Source organism: Macrosteles quadrilineatus, unplaced genomic scaffold (genome assembly GCF_028750875.1).
Source record: "Macrosteles quadrilineatus isolate MER2022 unplaced genomic scaffold, UCM_ALF_1.0 Scaffold_16__1_contigs__length_3527350, whole genome shotgun sequence".
Taxonomy (NCBI): domain Eukaryota; kingdom Metazoa; phylum Arthropoda; class Insecta; order Hemiptera; family Cicadellidae; genus Macrosteles; species Macrosteles quadrilineatus.
This window is the reverse complement of record NW_026542609.1, coordinates 422,173-443,421: the sequence shown is the minus strand read 5'-3', so window position 1 is coordinate 443,421 and position 21,249 is coordinate 422,173. Positions and strand designations below refer to the sequence as shown.

General features: G+C 33.3%; 1 protein-coding gene across 1 annotated transcript; it reads right to left on the bottom strand.

Moving 5' to 3' along the window:
- Nucleotides 1-1,056: 1,056 nt before the first annotated feature.
- Nucleotides 1,057-15,249, bottom strand: LOC129005137 (CLIP domain-containing serine protease HP8-like). Its single transcript, XM_054433953.1, has 7 exons — nt 15,065-15,249; nt 12,606-12,734; nt 10,793-10,898; nt 4,836-5,023; nt 4,425-4,514; nt 2,737-2,926; nt 1,057-1,952 (listed from the first exon to the last, which is right to left on the bottom strand). The coding sequence occupies exons 1-7, from the start codon at nt 15,132-15,134 to the stop codon at nt 1,832-1,834; spliced, it is 894 nt and encodes a 297-aa protein (XP_054289928.1). The 5' UTR covers nt 15,135-15,249; the 3' UTR covers nt 1,057-1,831.
- Between the last annotated feature and the right edge of the window lie 6,000 nt (nt 15,250-21,249).

The window sequence follows — 21,249 nt, the reverse complement described above, 5'->3', positions numbered from 1 at the left end:
ACGCTGAGTAATTTGGACATTTGTGGTGAAGTTTCCAGTCTTCAATCATTCTCATATTTCTTTACAAACTCAATTTCCATTTTACAGGTTTTGAGAACATAACATCACACATAGGAATATGACCTTATTTTATTGACTTGTATTGTAATTATAAGTAAAACAGCTGAATATGTCAAAGATATTTTAACTTGTAAATAAGTTGTGTTTAGATTTGTGTGGTTGAGGATGCTGAACTATTCTCTAAAATAGATTTAAGTTTAGTAAATTGTTTCAACCAACAACGTATTATGGTAAACCTATGTTACTGTAAACATTATTTTTTATATAACTACAGAAACTAGAGAATCAATAAAATGTATATTAAATGTATATTTTAAGAAAATATTTACTTTCACAAATTAAATTTAACGTAAACCAAAATATATTTGCAGTTATACCTTAATACAAATTACAATTTTTCGAATTTTTAATCTACTTGAGACACACACCATAACCTATGACAGAACAAAGAACAACTTAGTTAACAGCTGCTGTCCTCTCTCATGGGATCAATAAATGGAGGTTAGTTTATAAAAAAATTCTTTAAGTTGATAAATACAGAAGAAAACCTTAGTTTTAATGTGAACTAGTTAAATATATAAATATATAGTTAAATACAGAAGATGATCAATTATGGATAATTGAGATTGTTGGGTAGTGGTATAGTTTGTTATAATATTAATTTCCCAACAGCTGTATGACTGTACGACCTCCCCAGTGACCAACATGGCCGTTAATTGGCTCACTACAATCTCCCACCTGGGGCTGTATTGATTAAACATATTATCTCGTAGATTTATAAATGGTTAGCAACCATTATACTTCCAAGTACAAATACAACAATAAGAATAGCAGTGTATAAACTACACAAAGTAATAAGCACAACATTACATAAACTAAACTGAGTAAAATAACACAATACAGGGTGTGGCATTAGAGTGAGAAGAACTACAACTTTCATATAACACTTAACAGATTCAAAAGCTTAATTTAGTTTTCCTTTTGTTAGTAATTGTCATGGAAAATGGATAGGTGTCAAGGAAGATTAGAAATACCAAAATTTAAAACTCATTCTTCCTTGAAATCTAAAAGTATTTCAAAAAGGTTATATCTCATTTACACCATTTAACTATACGAATCGTTAGTTTATTCCTTTATACATTAAAACTTGAGGGAGTTTAATTGATCAACTTCAGTAAAAAATATGCAAAATCCACTGATAAACTGCATAATTATTCAAAATTTAATACATACAAACAGTTATAAGTTTTGGGTAGTTTTACAGTGTTTAATTCAATTGTTTTAATACAAGACACAAGCTATGACATATGAATTTATTGTTATATATTTGTTATATGTTAAAATCAAATAGATTAAAATATGTTTAAATAAATAACAAGGGACAAAGTTACTGAATGACAAAACATCTACAGAATCATAACATAAAATAGTTTCCCCTAGATCCATAAGAGATAAGTCTATTTTGTTTTAATTACATCTGTATTTGTGTGCTTGACTGGTTAGTTTTCAGTTAGGAATTATGATAGAAAAGTATTTGATGGATAATTGAAATGAGATTGAAATTGTCCATGTTCATTTGTCCTTTTATGTTTTGTACGATTATGTATATGTGTAGTGTCATGTACGTCTATGTGTTACGTTGCTTGTATAAGGGGTTTGGTTTATTATATTATTGAAGTTGTAATGGTTTGTTTTATCTTTTGTATGATTGTGCTTGTGTCAGAGGTTATGTGGTAGTTATTCTTCATCCTGTACAATTTGTTATGTAAAATCAATAAATGCTATCTAGTATCCACTCAAGGTACATGGAGACATCAGTGTAGACAGTCGTTGGTCTCTTTGAATACGCGCAGATCTGGTATCCGTATGACAACACCCCGATGAGGTAATATCTGTGAAGAATACAGGATAATTCATTTTGAAGGCAGAATTAATAAAAATCCGATATATTTAAACCATGATCAATTGTTTTGTATAAACAACAGTATGATTTTTTACTTTCTTAGATAATTGCAACATAGTTATGTAAAGTAAAAAGTCTAGTTTACAATAATGCTCTGTCAGTTGCAGAATAAAGATTCAAGCATGAGAAACCGATGTTTCGATGTGAACATTAAACATATAATAGACAATCATTTAACCTCCATTCTATTCTATTTTAAAATTGGTCATAGCTCGTACAAAGGCAATTTCATATATATTTCGACACATAATTGGGTACTATCTTTTCATAAGTAGACCTTGTAGTATACATAAAATGACCTTCTTGAACAACTTTAATTTTATGTATACTACAAGGTAATGCAGGCCGATTCACGTAAACATTTAGAGCCTAATTTTTTATTTATTTATATATTTGCTTAACATTTATATGAACAGCTTTAGGTGAGGAACATTGAGTAAATAAATAAGGGAATATGTAAAAAAACCGCGAACTTATTAACCTCGTTTATCGATAATTAGGTTTTTAATTCAGTTTACATTCTCCAACCCCCCCTCCCTTTAAAAATGTGTGTGTAAAGGTACATACATGACAACACAAGTTGGGTTCATTTATTCCCAACTAATACCTTACAAAACGTCACAACAACGTAAATAAAAAAATCACAGATTCATTAAAAAAGATTTCATGAACCAAGTCTTTTCTACCACTTTTCAATATCAAGGTTTTCTTACCTAGGAATATACTGTAGATGGTCAGGTAAAATCATCATGAGAGGACCACCAGAGTCTCCATTACACGTGTCCTTCGAGCGACTAGCTTCAGTACACAACTGTCCTTCGTATACCTTCAAGAGACAGTCTTCAGCTGGCACCAGCTTCATTCGTAAACGTTGCAGGACTGTAGTGGTTCTTATTTTACCATCTGCACTAGAAGATCTTGTATTAGTCACTTATTTTGATGTTATCCATTGTGACCCTTGGTTGGAATACATTATCGATAAAATAAAAGGATTACCTTATACATAAACAGCTGCTGGTATGACAATTAGTTTCGTTCCCTAGATATGAATTTTGTCAGGCCATTGTATGCAACTACATCATCAATGTATTAATACAATGTGGTATGTCAAAAGATTCATTAAAATACTGAAATACTGTCAAAATCACAGTAGTCAAAACTAGTCATGTTGATCAAATTATTAAAATGGAATAAAAAGTGATAAAACTGTAAAGGCTGGCCAGCATAAGTCAGTAACAGTTATAAGACAGTGCTGGCCAGCCTTTACAGTTTTTACTAGTTTGATCACTTTTCATTCCATTAATAATTTGATCAACATTACTAGTTTTGACTATTGTGATTTGACGGTAATGACTCTTTTTGACATACCACAATGTATGTATGTGCCTGTAGTTGAATACAGTGACCTGACGAAGTTCTAAGGAACGAACCTTGTCATACCAGCAACTGTGGTTGGATAAGGTAATTCTTTTATTTTATCAATAGTTATTTTGATTGTTTTGTTATACCTATATGTGATGATTAATATTTTTTTGTCACGGATGTTCTAAAGCCAACTGGTTTTAAAATGATTTATAGGCACACAACCGAAAATTAATAATTTTATAATCAGCGTTGAGATAAACTACCCCACACCATTACACGTTAAATAATTTCTGATGATAAAGTTGGTTGGTTTAAAGTGTAAATTAGATCTTAGCTCAGTTTTCCTTGGTAATTAAGGTTTGATATTTAGTCGAGTAACGTTATATTCTGTATGGCATACACTCATATGAATATTCATTTGAGATGTGAACACCACCTATTTTAACCCAAATATGAGTGAAGGATGAGTGTAGAATAGAGTGTGACGCCGATGCCTTGTGTAGGCTTGTTACTGACTAAGAAGCCCAGCTTTTTCATTAGTCAGGACCATTTATAGAAAGCCCGATGATCAGAACAGCTGGGTCCAGGTTCGAACCATCAAAAAGCCACACATTTTTCTCAGTACCGAACCGGCGACCTTTTGATTACCAGGCGAACATTGCATTTAAAATATAACTATATTTTAAAGAATAAAAACTAGTAGAAATTAATAACGTTGTTCTAATCTGTTAGTAATAATTGATTATATTGATAACATTTTACTCAATAACAAAGATTAAATTCAAGTGATGGTTTAATTAATATAATTGGGAAAGAACTGATAGAAAAGTAAACAAGGAAATGTAAATAGATTAGCCTATTATCAATAAATACAAAATGATTGTATGTACAAATGGCAGGCAGTTGATAGTAGACATACTACTTCTAACATAGTCTTAAATTTGAGACTCATGAATTGTACACATGTAATACCATACTGTGAAATGTAGTAAAATCTAATAATCACGAACATAAGTCAAATAATATAAAGTCTTACATTTAGTGTTACTGCCCCATCCAGCTACCTCCGCCGTATTAGGTCTAATGTTTGATTGATGAAAAGGTAAACAAATCGGCTGAACAAAATCTGGAAAACGTAAAATTGATTGAAGTGTTTGTTTTCCAATTTGATTTGCATATGAATTCAAAACACCTGTAAACATATGTTCCTAAAACCTGTCGCTACAAATTGGACTTTCAATGTTGTGTTTTATACTAAACGACCAAAAGGTAATTATATTTTTGTGGTTAATATCTTTTGTCACTTGGAATTGTATATTTTCTGTGGTATATTCTCTATGCATAGTTTGAAATTTCTTCAATTACCTAAAATAAAACATTATTACTTGTATTTTACTTTATTTGGTATTACTAATAGTTACATAATAGTATGTTAAGTCTACTGTACCATTAAAATTAATGTCTGCAGCAGTTCGAACTAGAGCAATATCGTGTGGTGACGTCATGTTGGCGTACCTGAAGTCCTGATGACGTAGAACCTCTTGTACTCTCATCCTCTGTACAGGAGGGGCACACATGTCACCATCACAGTCAGGGTCCTCATCTAGCTTGTACTCTCCTAGGAGAACCATGAGACTGCAACATAACATATACTGTAGTAGGTGTATCGTCGTGAAGTGACGTCATAATGACGCACTGGAACTCCTAGTGACTCCTCTTGTATACACATCCTCTGTACAGGAGTATACACCTAATACTGTCCTTTTATATATACATCTAACTTGTACTCTCCTATGATAACCATGAGACTGCAACATATCATATACTGTAATATGTAGTTGTATCGTGGTGTAGTGACGTCACAATGACGCACTGGAACTCCTGGTGACTCAGGGACTCTTGTATACACATCCTCTGTATAGGAGTATACACACCTAATACTCTCCTTTTATACATACATCTAACTTGTGCTTTCCTAGGAGAACCATGAGACTGCAACATAACATATACTGTAATATGTAGGTGTATCGTCGTGTAGTGACGTCACAATGACGCACTGGAACTCCTGGTGACTCAGGGACTCTTGTATACACATCCCCTGTACAGGTGTATACACACTCAATACTCTCCTTTTATACATACATCTAACTTGTGCTTTCCTAGGATAACCATGAGACTGCAACATAACATATACTGTAATATGTAGTTGTATCGTCGTGTAGTGACGTCACAATGACGCACTGGAACTCCTGGTGACTCAGGGACTCTTGTATACACACCCCCTGTATAGGAGTATACACACCTAATACTCTCCTTTTATACATACATCTAACTTGTGCTTTCCTAGAATAACCATGAGACTGCAACATAACATATACTGTAATATGTAGTTGTATCGTCGTGTAGTGACGTCAAAATGACGCACTGGAACTCCTGGTGACTCAGGGACTCTTGTATACACACCCCCTGTATAGGAGTATACACACCTAATACTCTCCTTTTATACATACATCTAACTTGTGCTTTCCTAGGATACCCATGAGACTGCAACATAACATATACTGTAATATGTAGTTGTATCGTCGTGTAGTGACGTCACAATGACGCACTGGAACTCCTGGTGACACAGGGACTCTTGTATACACATCCCCTGTATAGGAGTATACACACCTAACACACCTAATACTATCCTTTTATACATACATCTAACTTGTGGTTTCCTAGGATAACCATGAGACTGCAACATAACATATACTGTAATATGTAGTTGTATCGTCGTGTAGTGACATCACAATGACGCACTGGAACTCCTGGTGACTCAGGGACTCTTGTATACACATCCTCTGTATAGGAGTACACACACCTAATACTCTCCTTTTATACATACATCTAACTTGTGCTTTCCTAGGATAACCAAGAGACTGCAACATCACATATACTGTAATATGTAGGTGTATCGTCGTGTAGTGACATCACAATGACGCACTGGAACTCCTGGTGACTCAGGGACTCTTGTATACACATCCCCTGTATAGGAGTATACACACCTAATACTATCCTTTTATACATACATCTAACTTGTGCTTTCCTAGAATAACCATGAGACTGCAACATAACATATACTGTAATTTGTAGGTGTATCGTCGTGTAGTGACGTCACAATGACGCACTGGAACTCCTGGTGACTCAGGGACTCTTGTATACACATCCCCTGTATAGGAGTATACACACCTAATACTGTCCTTTTATACATACATCTAACTTGTGCTTTCCTAGAATAACCATGAGACTGCAACATAACATATACTGTAATATGTAGTTGTATCGTCGTGTAGTGACGTCACAATGACGCACTGGAACTCCTGGTGACTCAGGGACTCTTGTATACACATCCCCTGTATAGGAGTATACACACCTAATACTATCCTTTTATACATACATTTACCTTGTGCTTTCCTAGAATAACCATGAGACTGCAACATAACATATACTGTAATATGTAGTTGTATCGTCGTGTAGTGACGTCACAATGACGCACTGGAACTCCTGGTGACTCAGGGACTCTTGTATACACATCCCCTGTATAGGAGTATACACACCTAATACTGTCCTTTTATACATACATCTAACTTGTGCTTTCCTAGGATAACCATGAGACTGCAACATAACATATACTGTAATTTGTAGGTGTATCGTCGTGTAGTGACGTCACAATGACGCACTGGAACTCCTGGTGACTCAGGGACTCTTGTATACACATCCCCTGTATAGGAGTATACACACCTAATACTGTCCTTTTATACATACATCTAACTTGTGCTTTCCTAGAATAACCATGAGACTGCAACATAACATATACTGTAATATGTAGTTGTATCGTCGTGTAGTGACGTCACAATGACGCACTGGAACTCCTGGTGACTCAGGGACTCTTGTATACACATCCCCTGTATAGGAGTATACACACCTAATACTATCCTTTTATACATACATTTACCTTGTGCTTTCCTAGAATAACCATGAGACTGCAACATAACATATACTGTAATATGTAGGTGTATCGTCGTGTAGTGACGTCACAATGACGCACTGGAACTCCTGGTGACTCAGGGACTCTTGTATACACATCCCCTGTATAGGAGTATACACACCTAATACTGTCCTTTTATACATACATCTAACTTGTGCTTTCCTAGGATAACCATGAGACTGCAACATAACATATACTGTAATTTGTAGGTGTATCGTCGTGTAGTGACGTCAAAATGACGCACTGGAACTCCTGGTGACTCAGGGACTCTTGTATACACATCCCCTGTATAGAAGTATACACACCTAATACTGTCCTTTTATATATACATCTAACTTGTACTCACCTAGGAGAACCATGACACTGCAACATAACATATACTGTAATATGTAGGTGTATCGTCGTGCAGTGACGTCACAATGACGCACTGGAACTCCTGGTGACTCAGGGACTCTTGTATACACATCCCCTGTATAGGAGTATACACACCTAATACTGTCCTTTTATACATACATCTAACTTGTGCTTTCCTAGAATAACCATGAGACTGCAACATAACATATACTGTAATTTGTAGGTGTATCGTCGTGTAGTGACGTCACAATGACGCACTGGAACTCCTGGTGACTCAGGGACTCTTGTATACACATCCCCTGTATAGGAGTATACACACCTAATACTGTCCTTTTATACATACATCTAACTTGTGCTTTCCTAGAATAACCATGAGACTGCAACATAACATATACTGTAATATGTAGTTGTATCGTCGTGTAGTGACGTCACAATGACGCACTGGAACTCCTGGTGACTCAGGGACTCTTGTATACACATCCCCTGTATAGGAGTATACACACCTAATACTATCCTTTTATACATACATTTACCTTGTGCTTTCCTAGAATAACCATGAGACTGCAACATAACATATACTGTAATATGTAGTTGTATCGTCGTGTAGTGACGTCACAATGACGCACTGGAACTCCTGGTGACTCAGGGACTCTTGTATACACATCCCCTGTATAGGAGTATACACACCTAATACTGTCCTTTTATACATACATCTAACTTGTGCTTTCCTAGGATAACCATGAGACTGCATCATAACATATACTGTAATTTGTAGGTGTATCGTCGTGTAGTGACGTTACAATGACGCACTGGAACTCCTGGTGACTCAGGGACTCTTGTATACACATCCCCTGTATAGGAGTATACACACCTAATACTGTCCTTTTATATATACATCTAACTTGTGCTTTCCTAGAATAACCATGAGACTGCAACATAACATATACTGTAATATGTAGTTGTATCGTCGTGTAGTGACGTCACAATGACGCACTGGAACTCCTGGTGACTCAGGGACTCTTGTATACACATCCCCTGTATAGGAGTATACACACCTAATACTATCCTTTTATACATACATTTACCTTGTGCTTTCCTAGAATAACCATGAGACTGCAACATAACATATACTGTAATTTGTAGGTGTATCGTCGTGTAGTGACGTCAAAATGACGCACTGGAACTCCTGGTGACTCAGGGACTCTTGTATACACATCCCCTGTATAGAAGTATACACACCTAATACTGTCCTTTTATATATACATCTAACTTGTACTCACCTAGGAGAACCATGACACTGCAACATAACATATACTGTAATATGTAGGTGTATCGTCGTGCAGTGACGTCACAATGACGCACTGGAACTCCTGGTGACTCAGGGGCTCTTGTATACACATCCCCTTTATAGGAGTATACACACCTACTACTCTCCTTTTATACATACATCTAACTTGTGCTTTCCTAGGATAACCATGAGATTGCGACATAACATATACTGTAGTATGTGTTGTAATGCTGCAATGTCATAAGGTGACGGTACAATGACCCTCTGGATGTCCTGGTTAATGTAGTACCTTTTTATCCTCATCTACGTATCACCATCAAGGTAAGGGTTCTCATCTAGCTTGTACTAGAATCCTTGAATAACCATGACATATTAACTTCAAGTATACTGTGGTATATTCTGAGATGTCTAAATGAGATATTTTTTATATTTAAATGAGATAAAGAAACTAAATAACATAAACTGGCATTTCAGCAAAGTAAAATACCCCCGCTGCAGCAAACCTGCAAACTGAGCGAATTTCCATTTGCCTGGATAGATTTTCAATTAATCTATTTCATTAACATTTATGTTTAACGAGTTCCTAGGTTAGCTGCTACAGGGAACTAATAAAGTGTGTTTTTAATTAAAATATCAATAGCTTAGTATGAAATAAATAAATGAGTGTGATCAAAATATATCCATAAACAAGCTAAGTACAGTATTTTACAATATTCTCCATAAGAATAACATGGGAATTTTAAATTAACAATTTTTTGAATTTTCTCCGTAACCAATCACCGTACAAAAAACACTTTGATATACTAAATTATTTGTTTTTTTAAGCTCTTTAAAAAGGTATGGAGAAAAATTGAAAAATTTTGTGTTTTAAGGGGGAAAAATGAGAAAAACCCATTTTTATCCCTAGAACCCCCCGAAAAACCCCGTTGCCATGGTCCGATCGTGCTGGTTCGCGAATTCATTCAAGTTTATCCCCCCTTACAAATTTGAACGAATGGTGTTTTTGGCCTCTGGGGACATCACCATCAAAAAGTAAATCGGTCCCGGGCCTAGGTCTTACCATGCCACCTACGGTAATAGCTACTTCCCTATAGGGAAATTCGCTAAAAACCTCTCAAAACAGCCGAGCAATTTTCAAACAGTTCTAAGTCAATATGTTCTTAAGGTGATCATGTATGCCTACTTGAGAGGCTATGCGCAAAGACAGGACCGTAAGATTCTAAATTTGCTTCAATCAAGAAGAAATTTCATCATTTGGGACGAAGGCTCAAGTAAGGTGATCTCCCTGTCATGATCTTCTCATCTATACACAAGGCGGACTTAAAAAAGTATTCCGAACTATTTCTAGAGTGTACACCTAATCATTAATTTTAAAACTACCATGTCTAATTCAGAAATTTCGAACCCGTTGGGGGAAAAATAGGAAAAATGTATATTAAGTAAAGCTCTAACAAAAACCGACAATAATATCCTTTTGAAATCTAGACTGATTTCCATTTGCGAACAGAAGTTAACAGATATAAAGTGAAGGCTGTGGAGCTATGCATATGTCGCAGTACAATTGTCAAATAATACACGACAAAACCCAGTAATAATAGTTCTAATCGAGAATCTAACAGTGATCAATATCCTAATACAAATGTGAAATTCATATCGAGCTTAGATTCATATGTTTCTACAAATATATGACAATAAATTTGCAAATATCGTTAGGCACACATTCTCTACTCACGACTTAATACGATGATAGTGTACGCAGTGAGCTGCAGTTAAGATGTACCTTCTACTTATAACAGCTCCTCCACAGTAGTATACAGTCTCACCTTTCTTAACATTTACTGTAAAATTATAATCAAAATTAGGGCCGAGAAAATAATTATCTATTTTTGAATGTGTATAGATCGTTGAGCACTTAGTATATTGCGAGGCTAACATCATAGCTCCTTGATAAATTGGACTTAAACATCTAAATAAATATGTTATGATAGTATATTTCATCAATTGGACGTACAGTGACTCGAGGCGGATACATCTGATTGCTTTCAATCGAAGTTTACAACTGAGGTTACAAAACATCTTACTTTTATCCTTGACTATTAATAAAACTATAACTTCAGTATACAATAGTAGCGCAGTATACAATATGAACTTTTACTCACTATGGAGTAAAAGAACAACTTAGACCCGCAACCCATGTAATGAAAACGGCTATTTTTGCTGCAGTTTGGCGAAAAAAACTCTTTTACCTACAACTGTGATTTAATAGCAGTTTCAGTTCAGTTCTTAGAATTGAAAAGGTTCCCATAACAGCAATGTTTACTTTCATAACACTAACAGCATAGATTTACTTAACAACATGGGTAACGGACCAATGAGGTTCAAGGATGGGGAGAGAATAAGTTAAGTTGTAATATTTCGAACTTCAACTAATCAGCTGTTAAAGCCAATTTAATTGTTGAGTGGTGCAATTATTCTTTAGTACAATGTTTCGTTGCATCACTGTCAGTGTCAATGAGAGGTTATACCGGTATACGAAAACATAACATAACCATAATAAGAGTAGTGATGTTTAGTAATTAAAACACTGTCGTGGGTAAAGTAGTGTATGCCACTCGCGAAAATAGTGTTAACGACACTCGTAGAAGTTTTTTTGGGGAATCGCCAAGGCTTGTCTATACCTTTTTTTACTCGTGTCGTTAACACTATCTTTACGCAATCGTTGCACAAACTACTATAATATCCTTTAACCCTACTACTATGATTAGTTTTATTAGCTCTAAAATTGTTTAGGTGTCTCGGTTGTGGCCACTCCTTCTAAACACTGAGGTTTCGGCCATGTTATTCTCAAAGGGTATATTTAATTAATTACGTTTGATGGATGTCCATAACTTTAAGAATTTCTTAGAAATTTAGATCAACAAGAAATTGCTCAGATTTTTAAAGGGGTGTTTTACGACGAATTGTGTTAAACTTATTGTGTGACGAGAAGTCACAATTACTTTCATGCTACAGTTATATTTCGCCAAGCACTTCCGTCGAAACCACGATGCCCAGCTCCAAAATTTTTATTTTCATCTTCATTTACAATATTTAGGTGGTTTTAAGAGAAGAGATTTTTCCCCTCCACTTGACCTTCTTTGAAAACTTCAAAAGATGATTAATAGTTCAAAAGATGATTCAGCAACATGCATAAATACAAAAAATTGGTGGGGGAACTTCCCCTCAAACCCCCTAAATATGGTGAACGAAGTATAGAAAAACTTTACCACATTATTCGGAAGGTCAAAAAACAAAAATGGCAACATCTACAAGTTTCACGTATGTCTGTCTGTATGACTGTGTTTTATACTAAAACATTCACAACTCCTTCATAGTTTAAGCTACAGCTTTGAAGTTCTGTAATATGTTTCCGCTATCTTTTTGCAAACTACGATTAAAAACTTTTAAAGCATTTAAAATGGTGATTTTAAAATATCTGATGCGAAATTTTACGAAACCCGTCTGAATTCTTATTGCAAAAGCTGTAAATGAATATACTGTATTACCATATGCAAGCAGCGCCATCCAGGGATACTGTCCCATCTCTGCATCCTCACCTCCTATGATTCTACTGCTTTCGCTGAATCCACAATGTCTATTGTGCAGCAGGTCGTAGTTGTGGTGTCTTGTTAAGTCTGGAAATTAATCAAACATATTGAAATTTGTCTTTATCCAAAAAGACCCATGGAGTATATGTGCACGATTTTCAAATTGCATGTAAGACGCTCTTCTTGTTAAGCCTTTTTACAAGTAAATACAAATCCACAAATAAATAGATTCTGAGTAGAGAAAGATACAGTGTTGTAAGGCAAGTCAAACACTTACATTTAACTAACAAAATCATCTACAATAGAGATATATTTTCAAAATACGTAGTTCTCAGTACCCAAGAAGTTATTTTCAATGTGTAGCCATGCGGGCTATATTTTAAAGTTGTATTGAAAGTTATACTCTATAAGTTTTAATAAAGTAGGAAAATTTATAAATTCAATCCTTACTCTGTTTAAGTCTTGGATTTACCTTCTAAGAATCTGTTTAGGAATATGCAGAATAACATCAGGCCACGAACACTTGAGCTGAGACTTGGGTTTATATTTAACTTTTGTACATAAATAAAGACATAAACACATTGTCTTTAAATAAAGTACTCATTGAATTCCAATTTGGGTAAAACTGAATAATTAAACTTTTTTGAGAAGAAACTATGTTCCTACAAAATTTATCAGTCTTAAGTAAAGAAACACAATCGTAAATTGTTAGTCATATGCCAACCATTAAATGGTTGGCATATGATACTATTCCATCTATATATCCATGTACATATCCATGTATATGTATACTATTCCTTGTATGTAACTATAATATACGGTGTTTATAAACAACTTTACAACAAAAAAAAAAAAAAAAAACATAAAACATGTATTTTTCACTCAAAGCTATGAATTAATGATCAAAGTCTAGAATTTAAGTGCGTAGTAAGGAGTTTAAAACTAACTTCAATGAGTTTCTTTTTTACTGTTCACAAATTGTGTGTTGAACATGGGAGGTGGGAGGGGTAAACGCCCCAATTTGTGGTTTCCCTCATAATTTGAAAACGGTACGTAGTATCTCACATTGTTATATGATAAAAGTTAAATCTTATTAAATTTGCAACAACTTTGGTTCAGTACATTATCAGTGAAAACGCATAGTTCCAGAGATATACGCGCTCAAAAAGATATATCGTTATAAGGATATATAGCACTCGGAAAGAATTATTTACCTCACTTTTTTAAACCTTATTGTTTTCTCTTTACTTAATATATTCTCAAATATATTTACTTACAGAATGCTGTAGATAGTTAAATTTATTTCAATAATCTATACACAAATGTAAATATACCGGGTGTTTCAAAATGAATGACCCTGTTTTAACGCTTTATAACTTTTATACTATTAAACTTACCGCTATAAAATACACATCAAACAAAAAAGCAACTCAAAGAGTTCATGCCTTCCGAAGACACGTTATTTAACAAAATCGATCCAGCAGAACTGTAGATTTAATTGTACAAATTTGAAAAGTAATCTCAAATTTTTTTACCACTATAAATTTGGAGGTTGCTTGACGTTTTTGCAAATAACTTTTAAATGGTGAGGAAATTTATCAAAGTAGAAGGTAATATTGAAAAAGAGAATAAAATCAATTTCCTACAATTTACTATTATGCATTTCTTGAAAATACTCCAGAAAGGTACCAAAATTGCCTCAAAACGAAAAAAAATGAAAATCCCTGTCTTCAATGTAGACAATAGACATAGCAAACATTAAATTTCACACTTTATATTTTAAGGCAAATTTAGGCTACGTTTATTGAGTATTTCAAGAAATGCATAAAGAAGATTGTAGGAAATTTGATTCTCTTTCGGAATATTACAAACCTTGCACTTTGGTCAATTTCCTCACCATTTTAAAGTTATTTGCAAAAACGTCAAGCAACCTCCGAATTTCTAGTGGTAAAAAAAGTTGGAGATTACTTTTTAACTTTGTACAATAAAATCTACAGTTCTGCTGGATCAATTTTGTTAAATAATGTGTCTTTGGATGACATAAACTCCTTGAGTTGCTTTTTCGTTTGATGTGTATTTTATAGCGGTAAGTTTAAAAGTATAAAAGTTATAAAGCGTTAAAACCGGGTCATTCATTTTGAAACACCCGGTATAATTACATTTTTGTATAGATTATTGAAGTAAATTTAACTATCTACAAGTATCGGAAGCCTGAGACTGTGTGACTTGAAAGACACGACGGAATGAATGATGTTGGAGGGCCTTCCCTTTGTAAAAGAGTAACCGAATAAATACTCTTTCCAAAAAGCAACATATGGTTCTCTAGCAAGGGTTAGATAAGAGAGGTAGAACCAACCACAACTTGGGATGATGCATTGTTTTGGGTATTGATTAATGTAATTGGTAAAATATTTTACCTGAATAAACCTGAAGAATATTCAGAAGGACCAACAAGAAGTTAAAGAATATCCTGTTCGTAGACTCCATCGTAAAGTTAACTTTTTCGCACCACACTGTCAAAGTACTGTGTGCTGCTAATAACAAATACGCCTACACTTTTCATGTCAACTCATCTTGTGGTTTTCCTAGTAAGTCTATCAGATATTAGTGATCATCAAAACTAAACTGTGGAGCTTATTCTCAAACTAATTAAAGAATTAAATGATTGTCTTTTACTGTTGATTTACAACTCAATAAAATTGAAATAAACTGTGAGTATCATTGTAATCAGGCAGTGAAGCCTATTGATAAGAAAATTTTGTGACTGCAATAGATTGCTGTAATGAGTCTTTCGAAGCGAAACTCTCTTACCTTATGTATAGTTATAATATTTATCCCAAAATTTAGTTGTTATATGGTTCATAAATCTTTATTAACAAGTCAACCTAAATAGGTGCTTCAATTAAATTTATAAATCCACATTCTATAGGGAAATCACTGTTAATTTGGTTGTTAGGGTGAGTTGATTTAGCTTAAGAATTCGCGGCTCAAATATCGTTAAAACTTTCTTCTTAAATATCGCGATTAAAAATAACCCCAGTACTGTTCTTATATGTATTTTACAAAATAAATAGGGATTCTGATTTATTTTAAATTATCTTTTAATTTGATAAAGTAGATATCCTTTTCATAAATTAGGTCCGTATGCCATGTCATTTTTACACATATTGAAGAAGTCTAGTTTTTAAAGCCTCAAAGATAGCAAATATTCAAACAAATACAAATACATTACCAGTCAACAATAAAACCGTTTATATTTTAACTGAAAATGTATATGAATAATATGTCATGAGCTATTCATTTGTGGGTTTAGCAATGTATTTAATTCCAAAATAATGTAAAAACTTCAATGAATTAATGCATTTTCTTATTAAGACAATTGATCAACTATACTGTACTAACGATTTAAATAATTATAATATGATAATACAAAGTAATATGGTATTAAATAAATTACAACAAACACAATTCACACGTAATATATTACTAACTCAGATTTAAATCACATCTATACATTGATCAATAACATTGAAAACAATTAACGCGCGTTTGTAAACGTTCAAAAGAGTTCTTAAGAGATTTGCAGATAGAATCAAAATTGAATTCAAGCTCTTTTGAATCTCTCGACGTTTTCATTGAAACAAAGTAGGTGTGACTTTTCTTGTTCAGTTTTCAAACGAGAAACCTAGACACAAACTGAATAGGAACGTTCTCATTAGAGTCTAAATGATTTTAAATACTTTATTCAACCTTTAAAAAAGAGTTCTTTTCTCAAACTATTCATTCAACTGTGTAACCAAAAAATAAGAAGCTGTAATGAATGGTGATAGACGTGTTACAATTGAAAACACTCACAGTCCAAACTGATTTATGTAATTCTTTTGTTTGCTTATTTCAGATAGTGAGAAATGTATGAAATAGTTTCTCATTTAATTTAATTTAAAAGGAAGAGCCTAATATAAAGTAGGTATTAGAAGTATGTTTTATCTAATAGTGTTCAGTTGTAAATGTAATTACTATATCATGAAATCCTAACCACAACTATTTTTTTCAACATAACTTATTATAATATGTTAAAATTTAACAAGTTATTTTTTAAGTCCCTCCTGCATAATGACATTATAATTCTTGGGTATTGTAAGGGACCTGAGGCAGTACAATACAATTGAATAGTCTCAGTTTACCGACTGTAGTCATAGAAACACTAAGGTCAACTTGACTCTGTTTAAACAGCCAGATGAATACAACTTGCAATCTCAATCTGAATTGTGCATGCGAGAAATTGTACAACTTTGTTAATTAGTTCCAGTTATCGTAAGGTTGTCCTAAACAATATTTTACTTTGTAACCTCGTCATCTAGATAAGTAAGTATATATCTTAAAAATATCAGGAACAATGTGGGTGTTTTTTATTATACTATTGTGGTCGAAGATAAAATATTAAGTACGTAAATGTTAGTAAAAGTAGTATAAAATCTTGTAAATTATTCAAACTAAACAAATGTAAATCGCTTAATAACTCGCATTTTTACTAACATACTTTTGAGAAACAACGTTGCATTAATGTTATGTTAAAAAAAATAATTTACCCGAGTTTTCAACAGTTTTCTCTGAGATTTTTTAAGTGTTAGGTACTCATTAATGTACATAATCTTACAAAATCAAACTACTATAACTTGTTGTAGGTTTATTCCTAACTTTTAAGGGAATCCAAACATCCTTTGTCTGCATATTTTAATAACTGTAGTTCTTTGTCTATTTGAGTTTAGAAGAGAAATATCACCCTACAACATGGGTTGAATAGCTTGATTATAAATGACCGTGTTATTATTAAACATATAAAATAAAATTCGTTCTTCAACTTGCTAAATATATCTGCATACATCACAACTGAACACAGAAACATAGAATATCGCTGGAATACGTGATCCTTTTTAAGTGGATCTGGGTTTAGTGTTCAAAACTTGCTATAGATCAAGTGATTTGCAGTGAAATACGACAGCGAAATATTAGGTAATGCGTTCAATATAGTTATTTAATGGAATGGTTTATCTGGGTTAATGATGCATTTGGGTTTAGTTTACGATAATGATAAGGTCTATTGGGTTTCAACCAGAATATCTATTGTGTTTTGAATTTAGTCTTGTATTACACTGATATCGATTCGATTAACTAATGGCACACTTATGCAATATAAATTGGTGGCCTCATGGCAGATGTATTGCATCAAGTATCATATTGTCGTTTGATATTTGGTGAGGATTCGCAGTGCAGTCAATTATTGTAATCAATTAGTTAGGGGATACAGTCAATTAGTTTAATGGGTACAATTAATACAAGTCATGTTTATTATACACTTAGTTAATTCTTATTACAATTAATTATTATATTACCTAATGTAGGTAAGAGTAGAAAGTCGTTCTTCGTTTCTTGACCTTTCAGGTTCAAATCCCGCAAATCACCAATGGATCTTATCAAATTGATAATGCTATAACATTGTAGTAACAGCATGAAGTAATGAGTAAAACAGTTGTATGCTAGAGCCTAGCGTCCTAGTATGAGAAGGAGGGGTCCAGTAAACGGATTTTTATAATTTTAATTATCAATAGCTATTTACACTTATATTTATGAAGGTAGAAACTTATTAAAGTTGCTTTACCAGCATGCACTAGTGACCAAAATGTTTTTGCAACTATATATTTAAGTCTGACATTAAAAATTTATTTTTATACCATATCACAGATTAGTGGATTTCAGATTAGAATATGTGCAAAAACTACATTTTCTAAAGTCTCAAAACACAATTTCCCAAAGATTATTATAATCTTTTATAATACATTTTTATTCTCGTGCCTTTAGAAAGACGTCTTATATTATTTGATGATCACCCCAATGCCCCTCACCATAACCATTTGTCTTGGCTGACTCAATATATTTCAAAGATTTATGACAATCATATACCAATGTACGTTTTTATCAACACCCATTTCGTTGTGGAAATTTGTCCCAAATAAACGACCGCTTTTTCTAAGAATTCGTATTTATAATTTGATGTTTAAGTGATAACTTAGTATCTTCAAGGCCAAATATTGTTTTAGCTTTTGATGCAAAATTAAGAATAAGACTTATGAAATGAAAGAGGTGTTAAATATACCTAGGACTTGGTTAAGTTTGTTGTTGTTATTTTTAAGCGGTAAATTAATTACATAAATTTTTTTCTGTAACTATTATTAATTTTAAAGTAACTTAAAATAATACGGATAGATTATTTTTGGTAAATATATTTTTTATATATTTGGTTTGATTTAATTTAAGCTGTTTTACTCTGTAAAAAGTAGGTAAACATTCCTTCATAATAAGACCTAGGTGCAGGACCTAGTTTGCGTTTCAGGTTATCATCATAACGCTAAAACATCATGTTTAGTTTTACAATAAATAAAAACAATATCCCAACTGATCTGTCACAAGTGAAATATTAAATGGAATTAATTTGCATCGTATTTTCTGCATATTCAAATATGCTACAACATGACTTAATCGCGTATCTAAATCCTCAGAGGTTAAAATGTTATCAAACAACATTTCTTTACTACTAACATTTATTGCAGCACATTTGTTTAAAATTTGATTCAACGCAGTGAAGTGTTGATAAAAACAATACTTTTTTACTTATAAACCGATTCTGCAGCTAAGTTTAAAAAAATCCAATGAAAAATATCGTATATGCATACCTTATATTTATATTAGGTAGAAAATTACAGTCAAAGCAAAATAAAACTCAATAATTTTAAATCATTTTTAATAATACTCTGTGCTATATAATATTAAATAAATTGCACTTGGTGTCCATAGAGACAATAATTTATTTTAAAGTTGTCAAATTATCAACGCAAAAACTGTTTCCTATAAATAAATCCCCTTTTTGAGAAGTAGGCCTAGACTAGAACAGCTAGCATGAGTCTCATTCGTCCGGTGTTGGTGCGTGGTGGTGTAGGGATCGCTGTAGGCTGGGTATTGGGTCAAGTATTCTAGGGACCACCTCCACCACCTCTTGGAGGTATCGGGGTGTTGGTTCCGCGATTACCTGAGCCAATAGCTTACCACAGTATACCTCCTCATGCATGCCCGGCTTCCTGTTGGTGGGACTTGTGCTGGGGTGAAGGACGGTACAACACGGGAAGGATAAGAGGCATTGAACATCAAAGACGTGCAGCGCCAGATAATTGAAATCCCGGAGAAAAGGCTTAGAAAAAAGCCCTAAAAACTCGCAGATGTCGCAGATGTGGATTGTCTTAAATCTACCAGGAAGTTTAGGAAGGGTATGAAAACCACATTAGTATCAAGGAAAGCCACAAGCAAAGGAAGAAACACATGAGGGATAGCTAACTGCTTGAGTATGTGGGACAGCATATAAAGAGATCTTGAATTTAGGATTTGACCTAGATGTGGCCGATCTTTCAAACTGGACTAGAAGGGCAATCACAAGACAGTAAGCCTGTACTTCAGCACTGGGATTTTTATTGCAAGCCTTTAACATGATCGAATGACTCTAAAACTGTCATAAAACAAACCATTAAATTATGGGATGAATGTGTATACCTGACTGATTGAACGAGAACAATATCCATGCTTTTGAAAGGAAACCAGCACAGTGGCGCGCTAGCAGAGGAAACTTGAGATTGTTTGAATTTAAAAACACGGAGGAATTCCAGATGTGGGAGGAATAGTAATTTCGTAATAGAGTAAAAATAAAAACTCTTTCCAGTTAACTACTAATGTTTTTATTTTTTTTATTTCATAAGTACAACGTATGGATAATTTTAGTAAGGTTGATATAATAAGTTGGTTCAATTTAATTGAGCGAGGTTTGTAATGGTCAATAAAAATAAGGGAGGAAAAATTTATTGTGGAATTCCTGAGCAACATTTTCAATATGGATTGCACAGGTAGACATATTTTAGAAACTACAATCATGAATAAATCATAACCATAACACAACTGTTTTTAAAAAATATCCTCACAATAATTTATAGAACAAAACATATCGTGTAAATAATCACTATGCTATTATGGTACTAAATAAATGAATAAACCATTTTTTTAGTAAAATAAAACAGAATAAAGCTCAACTAAGCGTTGTTAATGTAATTAGTAATTTAAACAGAATAATTTCCCGGATTACATAATGTATTTATGTTGGGTTTAATGATATACACTAGTGGTTTTACACAAGATTATCAGTTATTCTTTGCATTTAGGCTTGTATTACTGCGCTATCTGTCAATATAACAGCCTTGCGTCAAATACGTTGGGTCACACAGGGATTCATCTCATAAAGTAGGTCTATCGCTGATTTGATTTATAAAATATCAACTATATTAGTATAGTTAGTTTATGGTGTACACTTAGTGAATACATTTTTTGTAATAAATGTAGTTTCTGAAGAAATTTTAGCATCGATAGTTGGTGATTAATAATAAAAACAATCGTAATATATGTATTTAATAAACCCTGAGGTTTTCTGTAATTATTTTTATCTGCCATTGTCATTCATAACGAAGAGATACAAACAAATACAACAAAATGTGATTTGAGTGCATTT